The sequence below is a fragment of the Musca vetustissima genome, unplaced genomic scaffold (genome assembly GCF_032173495.1).
Source record: "Musca vetustissima isolate MV318-11 ecotype Yass unplaced genomic scaffold, APGP_CSIRO_Mvet_v1 utg13253, whole genome shotgun sequence".
In the NCBI taxonomy this organism is placed as follows: Eukaryota; Metazoa; Arthropoda; class Insecta; order Diptera; family Muscidae; genus Musca; species Musca vetustissima.
In genome coordinates this window covers 13,217-24,168 of record NW_026880658.1, presented here as the reverse complement: position 1 = coordinate 24,168, position 10,952 = coordinate 13,217, and the positions used below count along the sequence as shown (strand labels likewise).

The window sequence follows — 10,952 nt, the reverse complement described above, 5'->3', positions numbered from 1 at the left end:
CGGGTTTTGTTTATGAAGTATTAGTTCAAAATAGTTGTTGTATAAAAATCAAGTTCTAAATCGGGTTTTATTTATGAAGTATTAGTCCAAAATGTTTTCAATGGCATTAGTGAATGGTGTCATTTTTATAAAGGTTGACAGAATCGAAATAGATTTTTTATCCGATTCTATCCGATTCTAATTTCCCTTTTTATTTGAAATATTTTTTGAAATTACCCAACATTTGTTGAAACACCCTAAAAAGATATACGGATATGATCGTTTTTGGTTGGAGTTCTGAGTGCCATTTAACTAATTTTTAAAAATCCGGTTCTAAATCGTGTTTTGTTTATGAAGTATTAGTTCAAAATATTCTATAACCAGAGTTTTCAGCAAAAATAATGTTTTAAATGCTTTAGTGAATTTTATCAGTGGTATAAAGATTAAGGATATTTTATACAAAATATCCGGTTCTAATTTGTCTTTTTATGTGAAATATTTATTCAAATTATCCGTACAACAAGTTTTTGGTTTTAGGTCCCCTAAAATAGCGTCCGCCGTTGTGAAATTTTTTGTTAACTCGTCTCAATCCTTTGATGGTGTAAGAGACTCGATTTGCTCCTAAAATTCTTGGCTTAACTCTAGTTTAGTAAAAACGATCAGATTTTTCTGAAAAAAAATCCAGAAGTAGGTATTTTTACCCTAATTATGGGGATATAATTTTTTCTTTGCCATTTGTATAGCTGTAAGGTATTTTTATAAGCGGAAATGTATTTTTATAAGCTTTAAGTGATACACATTTTATATTAACCGGATCCGTAGAACCGGATATAACCGTACCCGAACTTCCGGGTCTAATAACCAGGTAACCGGGTACGTCCCCCAAGAAAAAATATATCCCCATAATTAGCGTCAGAAAAATCTGATCATTTTTAGTAAACTAGAGTTGTTCCAAATTCTTTTATATTTTTTGGCTTTTCCACCCGTCCGACATTCTTTTGTACAGTGTAAACACTTAAATACCATTTATTTATAGATGGACTTAACAACAAAAGTCATGGCTAGAAAATAGCAAAGTCAGGCATCTACCTCTGTTTTTTGTGTTTAATGGCAAAGGCGCCAGGGATGTGTGTCCAACCATCTGAAGGTCAACCGTTACAAACAACGGATTAATTTTCCAGGTAACTGGAAATTATGTCTTTAAACAACAACAACTAAATGCTAAAACAATGTTCTAAAACGGTCATTAACTGTAGATTAGTGTAAATTATCAGCTGCTCACAATGAGACGAATTTATTTCTCTGCCTCTATGTGTGTGAGTGCCATGTGTTAGTCCGTGCCGCCTGCACTTTGTGCCGTTCAGGCCTTTGGAATTTTTCTTCTTTTTCTGTACGACTGTGTATGTATCTGTGTGACAAAGTGCTGCGTGTATGTGTTAGTGTATATGTCATTTGTATAGCTGTATTTTTTAATAACAATCAAGTGGCCAATTCATTTTCAAATCAGTCTCACAGCAGCTGTTTCGCGTGTAGGACGTGTTGTCTTCTCCTCAGCTCTATTGAAGGAATACCAGACACGGTGGTGGCCCTAATGCTATTATATAAGAGAGAGCATTAGCACACAAGTATTACAAAAATTGAGAAGGAAAATTCAGTTTAACTTATTTGAATTTTATCCAATTCTCTAAAAAGAAAATACCGCGCATATACCAAAAAACCGTCCCATTTTTTAATGAATGAATTTTTGTTGTTTTTTCGGGAAACATAAAATAAAATTGTGTTACAACTTAAAAAACAAGTACAACAATAAGTTAATTTGCCAAAAAACCCCAGCGTGAAGTGAAAGTTTTATTTCTAAGCCAAAATTAGATTTAATTAAGACTTAACAAACAACAAACTGTGATTAAATTTTTTTGTAAAAAAAAACAAAATTGCTTTATAAGCAACTACATATAAACAACAAATTATTGTATAATAGTCACTTAGTGACTATTTTTTTTGTGGTGTGTAAATATTACAACAAAAACAAAAAAGACTTGAAATCGATCCTCCTCCTCATCAACAATTAATTAATTTAATGTCATAATGTTGCGAAGTAACAATCAATATCAAACGCCAAATGAATATTACAATATTCATCAAATGGCTGTGGCCGGTGATGCCCTGGAAGATTTTATTGTTATATTTCGGGAAATGATGAATCGGGTATGTATATTCAGAAGACACAACAAGAAAAAACCTATTAAAAATTATTTACATTTTTTAATTAAAAAAATGCAACAGGCTCTATTGAAAATATTTTTGGTTGTTTAACATAATTTTGTCATCGACTATAAAAAAAATAAACAAACTAACTCAAACAAAAATCGTAAAAAATATTTTTAATTTTTACGAATTAAAACATTTTTTTTTTTAAATTTTTAACAACACAAAAAAAATTCGACTTAAAGATATTTTTTCCAATTTCCATTATTTTTATTAAATATTTTCAAATTAAAAAAAATATATTAAACTTTTTAATTAAAAAAAATTAACTTATTTTTTTTTTGAAGCCAAGATTCTCTGCTTACAATTTGTTAATCAAAAATAACTTTAACAAAATCATTCAAATGCATTTTAAATATTTTCGATTTTTCCCATTCATTGATTTTTTTTTATCAAGAACCTCCAAATTCTGTAATTAAATTGTTGCTGGTTAATGTCAACCAACCAACAAACCATTCCATTTTTACCTTGGCATTTTTTGTCATAATTACCTAAAAAAACCCAACACCATTAACCATTAACTGGGTTAAACAAAAAATAAAGTTCAAACCAGTTTATTTTTTTTTTCAAGTTAATAAACGGAAATGTGATTCACATAATTGTTGGAATTCAATGACTTGTTTTCAATACTCTTTTGGGAATTAAATTTTTTTCCTATGAATTTTCTTATCAGTTAAATATTTTAATGCAAAAACCCCAAGGCACACGCACTCTTGCTTTATTGCATAGTCTGCCTGCCTGCCTCCTACTCTTTTGGCAAACTCTTTTTTTCTAGAGATTTCTGGCAAACGAAGATAAAAATATCTATGACTCTTAATTGGTTGTGCTCTTAAATCATCATTTGCTCTTTTCATGAAATTTCGTGGAAATTTCGCTCTTCTTTTAATAAAATTAAATAGTGTAAATGTATTGGTGTATAGTTAGCCCCCCAGTATAAAAAATTGAATTTTGTTGTTCTTTTTTTGCATTTGTGTAGGCATGGCTATGCCACCCAATCAAGCAGCCAGCCAGCCAAGCTCTTTGCCCATAGCAACAGTTGAGACACATTTGATGGGGTAAAAAATAAACAGTGGAGCCCCTAATAAATTGAATAAATTTGCAATTTAGGAGAGGTGTTAATGTCATGTGAAATTTTGTGACAGGCATGTGTAATTAAGAGCACTAGGAATCGAAGAGAAACCAGATTTGTTTCTTAAATCAAATATTTGGGATCTTTTTTCATATATAGATATAATGGAATTTATAAATTTATTTTAAATATAATTTGCAATAAAAATTGGGTTACAACGAGTACTGTTATTCACATTTTGCATAAAATTAAATAAAAAAATTTTGTTTGTGAGGTATAAGTATTGCATATTTTATATTGCGTATACGTTATAATACCATGCAACTGTTGTGAATTTCAAATATTATATATTTTTTAAATTTAAATTTTAATCCAAATTTTTTAAATTTAAATTTTAATTATTATTTATTTTTATTCAAATAAAATTTTGCAAATATTTTAAATACTCCACTGTAACCCATAAGAAGTTGAAAAAAGCTACTTAAACTTTTAATTTTACCATTGACCCATTGAGATATACATACATACATACCTACACACATTGACTTTAACACCATGTTAGTTTAAAACCAACAAACATGCCCCCTAACAACTTTTTTTTATAAAATGTGTTGCTATCGCATAAAAATTCTATGTATGCCTGGCAATAGCTTGGCGCGAATGAAACTTGACCAGAAAAAACCAACAACATTGGAATTTTTGAGTTGTGGTTTTATCAACTGTTGCTAAGGGGGAATTTTTTTTGGTTAATCACTGAAGAAGCAAAAATATGATTCACAATAACGATTTTTTTTTTTTCGAAAGAATCGACATTTCTACACATTTGAGAGAGTTGATAATAAAATGTAAAGCAACAAATGTATTTGAAGGGGGTAAAAGTAGCATAATAAATTTTGTAAGTTTTTACAAAGAGAGACGCACACACACACAATTTAGAGATTCATTCATAAAATTTTAAATTTATGTCCATGAGGAGTTTGTTTGTTAACTTACCCCACCTCCTCACATATTTTTTATTTTTTTGGTTGATTATTCATTTGTTTGGGGGGCTTGTCTGCGTAAACAGCGACCTCTATTCACTTGCCTGTTATTTACTTTGTTAATAACAATACATGCACACACACACACACACACACATGTAGCGATGAAAGAGTTAATAATAATCTCTGTGACCAGACAAACAACCAGGCATTGACGCAATGCTTATTTTTTTCACGTATGAGACATGCCGTGGGTAGCAGCATCATCATCATCACCGTGACTTCACCTCATATGGAATAACAAAAACAAACGTCATGATATTTTTCTGTCATGTTTAACTTTTTTATTGTATTTAAAAATACAAGTTTTTTTGTTGTTTACAAAATTCCAACCATTCAGTTTCCCCGTTTTTTTTCAATTCAATTTCACATTCCAAAAAAAGAAACCTGTTGCCTTTCTGCACAGCGTTTTTGGAACGCTCACATCATTGCATAAATACTGCAAACCGCAATTGAGGCCATTATCAACAACAACAACAAAAAGAGAAACATGGATTTTTTTTAACATTTTGTTGCCAAGTGTTAAACAAAAATTGCCAAAGTTTTCACAACAGGTTTTTGTTTCATATATGTATCAACATTCAACAAGCTCTTTTTTGTACTCTTTGTGATGGTTACTCAGCAATTGATTAGGTTGTTTAATTTATTCTCTTGTTCTCTTCTTTGAAATCCAATGAAGCCATGTTATTAAAGAGAAACATAACTTGACTACTGGAGGCACTTTTTTTGGTTTAAAAGAAAAAAATGTTAATAAAGGGAAATATATTCATAACAATTTGTGCTTAAATTACAACAAATTCAACTCATTTGTTGTAATCTAAAATATGTTTTATTTAACAGCAATTTTTAATTGCCCTTTACTTTGTGTTGTCATATTTCACACAAAAGAAGGAGATAGATAGACCAACTTTGTTGAGACTCCATGATTTTATTTACTTAAACAAATGGTTGTTTATTTACAACAAATTTAACAACAAAAACTGTCAAATTGTTGTAAAAGGATTTTTTATTTAAATTTGTTAAATTCCTGTTTAATTATCGTTTATTTATTTATTTATGTGCCAAGAAGAGAGACAGAGGTAGTCATCACTACTTGGCGCCCTTTTCAAAATTAATATTTAATTATAAGAAATACTTGATATTTTCTAATAAATTACAACAATTGAACATGAAATTGTAAATTGTTTTATTTTTGTTTAAATTGATTTAAAAATAGCATAATTTTTATTAGAATACTATACGAAACAATTAAAATCAAAGAGAGAACAATTTGTACTTCTCTTTGCGCTGTTTTCTCTTAGAAATAATGTGAGATAAACAGTTATGTCTTAATAATTGCAGTTATAATCGAAAAATTGACTGAGAATAGTAAATATTATAAAACAAAAACTTTTTTTTCCAAATTTTATTGATTTAAAAATATTTTTGTTTTTTTTTTTATAATAATTACCTCGTAAAATTGCTGAAATAATTGAGAAAGGGTAATTATTTGACAAAAATCCTTTTTTTAATTCCACAACTCTACAAAATATTCAGTAATCAATTATTTTTTTATGAAAACCCCTTTCTTTTGTTCAAAATTGTTCATATTTACCAATTAGTATTATTTACCCATTATATTTAATTACATTTTCTCAATTAAGATTGATTAGAAAAAAGCAAACAAACAAACCCAATCTAAAAATTGAAAATTCCAGATATTACTGGTAAATGTCTGGGTATAGGGCAGAATTTTATTGTCAATGTCAGACACAATAATTGGCGAAAACAAAAAATCACAAACCTTTGGTGTGGTTGGTGGTGATGATGGTGGGGTGTTAATAAAATTGTTTTGATGGGAGGTGCTGGTTGCGGGCCTGTTTTTTCTCGTGATATGCGGGTAACATGACATGGCTGTGTTAAATAAATAACAATTATATATTTGTTTGTTAAAATCACTTTTACGTTTTGTGATAGGAAAAAAGAAAAAACAAATTCGCCAAGGCATTAAAATTCCATTAGAAATTTTTTTTTTGCGAACTGGCAAAAAGTCAAGGAAATTTGATTTTCTTTTGGCATGAAACAAAAAAACAAGAACAAAAGCAACAATGTGTTAACATTGAATTATACCGTTTAAGTGCCAATGTCAATGTTATAACAAAACAGGCATACAATGGCTATATAATAATATTAACAAAGAATATTTTGCCTAGGTAAATATTTTGAATTTCAATGCAATTTGTTGTTAATACATGTGTTTACACAAATTTACAATTTATTAATGGAAAATTTTATTGGGAGATAAATTGTTAATAATTTTTAGCAATTGGACAGTAATAAATAAAATAAATACAAAATAAAATATTTGTTTTAAGAAATTAAAAAATACTTAAAACAAATCTAAAATAAAAAATTATAATCTACAATAAAAAAACATATTGTAAAATAAAAAATAATAATTAAAAAAAATAGTATTTGAAAAAGTATAAAAATATTGAAAATTTTTTTAATTGTTTTTAATAGAAAAATAATAAAAAAATGTTTTCTTATTATCTCTTGGAAAATTTTCCATTTCTATATTTAACTTTTCAACGGAAATTTTTACTTAATTCCCCAAGAAATTATTGTCAAATAGTGTAAACATATATATTTGCTGAGAATTTATCTACACCCATGTCTAAAAATAGTTAACGTCATTGTTTTTGTTTTGTTTTTTTCCTATTTTCCCCGGCATATGCCATCGATCTTTGGCTAAAGTGCAAAGCCAATACACACAAGAAAAAATGCTAATACGTAATTAACGTAATATGTACATATATAAAAATAAAATAGCAAAAAAAAAAAAAAATTGGCAAATTTGCAAGTGAAAATATTTTTTTAATGTATATACGCATCTACACATATATAGCGGAAGACAACTATATATATTTTTTAATTTCATTTTTTTTCTATTATATATTTTTTATTATTATTAAGTGCAAACATATGTCTCGGACGCTCATTGAGTTGTTTGTTGTTGGTGTTTAGAAAAAAGTCATGATAAGATTGTTTTGTCGACTTATCACAAAAGAAATATTTTATTTTAATGACTGTCTGAAATATGAAAGTAATATAAAATGAACCTGACATATCACGTGAAGAAATAGAAAAATTAAAAAAAGTCTTGTGAAAAATATATAAAATTTTCATTTTTTTTAAATAAATCCTGAATATCATTCACCATCATCTTTGTTTTTCAATAACCTGAAAACCTTATTTCAATTTTCTTATTTTTTTCCTTTTCCAATGTTTGCTTGACAAATATGTATATGTATGTAACATATGTAGATTAATTTACAAAGAACCCCCACTATTTGCTGTTTGTTTGTTAATGCGTAGAAAAAAAGTAATCGACCCGCCGTTCTACAGCCACTCAGACAGCCAGTCGAATTGGCTGATGAAATACTATATATGTTTTGTATCAGCTTTTCGGACAATAGCCATGTTTTAATTTGCAATTTTTTTGGATTGATAAAAAATGTATATGGAATATTCAATTATTATTGATCATCTTTATTATTTTTGAACTCAAAAATTAGCATTTTCAATAATTACAAAAGTATTAAAAAAATAATTTGGAATAGAAAAAAAAATTTAATTCCATTCCATTTATAGTCGAAAATAAATATTTTAAAGCAAATAAGGATTTTAATTAAATATAAAACGATTTTCTACCATGCTATAAGTTCGCGGACTTGTTTACATTTCCCTCTATTTATTCTCTTACAAGCAATTTTGATCTAACATTTCAAATATTCCTTTTTACACACTGTTAAGGCTCTCTTAACTGCCTTTTCTCTATGTTCTCATCAAATGCATTCATTATTGAGAATGGTCATTTATTTCTTATCAGTTTCCTTCCTCATGATCATATTTGCATACAGTCCGAAGTACATCTTCTTTAATGTTTATGGTTAAAATAAATTGAGAGCAAGTGTGTGCGACTCTCGTGTTTAATGTCAAGATAGAGAGCAGTGGAAGAACATTTAATTTTTGTTAGTAACAAAATTAATTTGTAATTTTCTTACATGTTCTTTGTTTATATCATTCACATAGATCCATTCATCTATTCCATTCATTAATATATTCTCTTTAGTGGTAGCATAAATGTACCAAAAAGGAAGAGAGTCTCTTAGCCATGTGATGAACTCTTTAATTGTATTGCATTGTGTTATGCTCTCACATGCTATGGCGTATTTCGGCACTTCTCTCTCACTCTGTTTTAACAGATTTCGTTTTTCTTTTGCAATTTTCCATTGTTGTTGCTGTTGTTTTTGTTAATTTTTTCGTTAATTTTATTTCATTTTTGTACTGGCAATTTTCAGTTTGATTTTAGCCATGCATTATTATTGTGGTGTGTGCATAACAATTTCTCGTGCGGCGGTGCTCTGATGTGTTGTCATTATTAAGCGCATGCCAGGCAACCAACTCAGCCAGCCAGCTAGGCAGCCAACAAAGCAAGCAAACTCATTGCATATAATGTCGTTGTATTACGTGATTTTGTGGTTGCAATAATAATTTTCCCTTTTTTAATAATAATTTATTTTGTTTTTTTTTTTGTGATAAAAATCTTGTGAATTTTGAATAAAATCAGACAACAGCTGTGCTGGGACTGTGGATAGATGTTTTGATAAAAAATATCAAATAAATTGCTTGCGCGTGTCATTTGCATAGAGCAGCAACAGCAGCAGCATTATAGATAGCACCACAAACACACAACCCATCAAACTTTTTCTCTCTTCCAATATAAATAAATATCACCAAAAAATTACCGTTGTGATCTCTTTAGTTTGAATTTGAAAAAATGATTCTAATACTTCAAGATGAAGATGAGCCTGTATGTATGCTTTAAATTGTATAATATAAATATTGTTGTTAGCTATTCTAAACTCTAATTTTGTATATATAAATTAATATTAATTTTATAAATTTGTTTATTCTTTAATTTTAGTACCTCGATATTGGTGAGGACATGAACGTACCTGATGATTTTACACCAACAGAATTACAAAGTGGCATGTGGTGGCGTCATTTGGCAGCTGGCGGTGTTGCTGGCGCTGTATCACGTACATGTACTGCACCCTTAGATAGAATAAAAGTGTTTTTGCAGGTAACTATCAAAAAACAAACAATGTCCTCTTAAACAGATTTATCTAATTTATCTTTTCTTGTTCATTCAGGTTCAAACACAAAAGACAGGAATCTCAGATAGTTTAAGATATATGCTAAGAGAGGGCGGCCTACGAAGTATGTGGCGCGGCAATGGCATTAACGTTCTCAAAATTGCCCCCGAATCCGCATTAAAATTCGCCGCCTATGAAAAAATCAAACGACTGATACGTGGCGACGACAAACGACAAATGACAATTGGTGAACGTTTTATTGCAGGCGCCGCCGCCGGTGGCATCTCCCAGACGGTCATCTATCCCATGGAAGTATTAAAGACACGCTTGGCATTACGCAAAACTGGCCAATATTCGGGCATTTTGGATGCGGCGAAAAAAATCTACATACACGAGGGTGTACGTAGCTTTTATCGCGGTTACATTCCAAATATGTTGGGTATTATTCCGTATGCGGGTATTGATTTGGCCGTTTATGAAACGCTAAAGAAGAAATATTTAAGTAGTCATAACACGGAACAGCCAAGCTTTTTGGTATTGCTGGCATGTGGCAGTGCATCGAGTACATTGGGACAGGTGTGTTCATATCCATTGGCATTGGTGAGGACACGACTACAAGCGCAAGGTGAGTAAAATGGAAATATCTTCCAATGATATTTTTTGGGAGAATTTCGCTAGATCAGATAAATGTCCAAATTCCTTGAAGAAAATTTCCCAAATTTGTCAAAACTCAATAATTGAGGTTACATTTATAAAGAAGGATGTATCTAAACCCAAAGCTATTTCGATCATCTTTAAAAATGATATCGAAATGGCTTTAGGTTTAAATGGGGTGCTTCACACAACCAGTGGTATATTCAAACATTTCTTCCGAAGTCTTGACATTTTGAGAACTTTATTTTCATCTATATTTATTTTTTTCAAATTTTATAAATCAACCTTTTTCCTTTTATTCCTTTTCAGTCGTTGCAAAATCGAAACAAAGTCCGCCTATGGGTGCCATACCCTTGAAGCAAGCTGGTGCCGCCAACGATGACAATATGATGGGTGTTTTCCGTAAAATCATACGTACCGAAGGCATTTGTGGTCTTTACCGTGGCATTACACCGAATTTCATTAAAGTTTTACCTGCAGTCTCCATCAGTTATGTCGTCTACGAGTACTCCAGCAGATGTTTGGGTGTCAATATGACGTGATTTGTTTGCCATGGACCAGCCGCAGTAGTACAGCAGTGTATTATTGTAGCAGTAGCAGTTTAACAAAACAAAAAACCTTAAATAAATTCTGAACAAAAATCCGAGAAGAAATCAGCAGCTGTGCTTGCTCTCTTTTTTAATTAAGTCTAAACAAAAAATATCCTCGATTCCTTAATAAGTCTCTTCTTCTGTTACCGCAACACTACTATAATGATTATTTTTATGATAATTACTATAGTTATATGAGAAACAAAACAAGAAA

The 10,952-nt window shown here is 29.9% G+C and overlaps 1 protein-coding gene across 3 annotated transcripts in view; it reads left to right on the top strand.

Annotated features, from left to right (window-relative positions):
* The window catches only part of LOC133326390 (mitochondrial adenyl nucleotide antiporter SLC25A25), a 30,354-nt gene extending 19,642 nt beyond the window's left edge, over positions 1–10,712 (top strand). The window contains exons 1-4 of one of the 3 annotated variants that reach the window (XM_061535041.1): positions 2,056–2,184; positions 9,323–9,481; positions 9,552–10,119; positions 10,458–10,712. In XM_061535041.1, coding sequence (XP_061391025.1) covers positions 2,065–2,184; positions 9,323–9,481; positions 9,552–10,119; positions 10,458–10,690 — 1,080 coding nt within the window. In that variant the 5' untranslated portion in view covers positions 2,056–2,064 and the 3' untranslated portion in view covers positions 10,691–10,712. Of the gene's footprint in view, positions 1–2,055; positions 2,185–9,178; positions 9,209–9,322; positions 9,482–9,551; positions 10,120–10,457 lie in introns of those variants that run through there. The other 2 variants (XM_061535042.1, XM_061535043.1) reach the window with 2 other exon arrangements.
* The last annotated feature ends 240 nt before the right edge of the window (positions 10,713–10,952 follow it).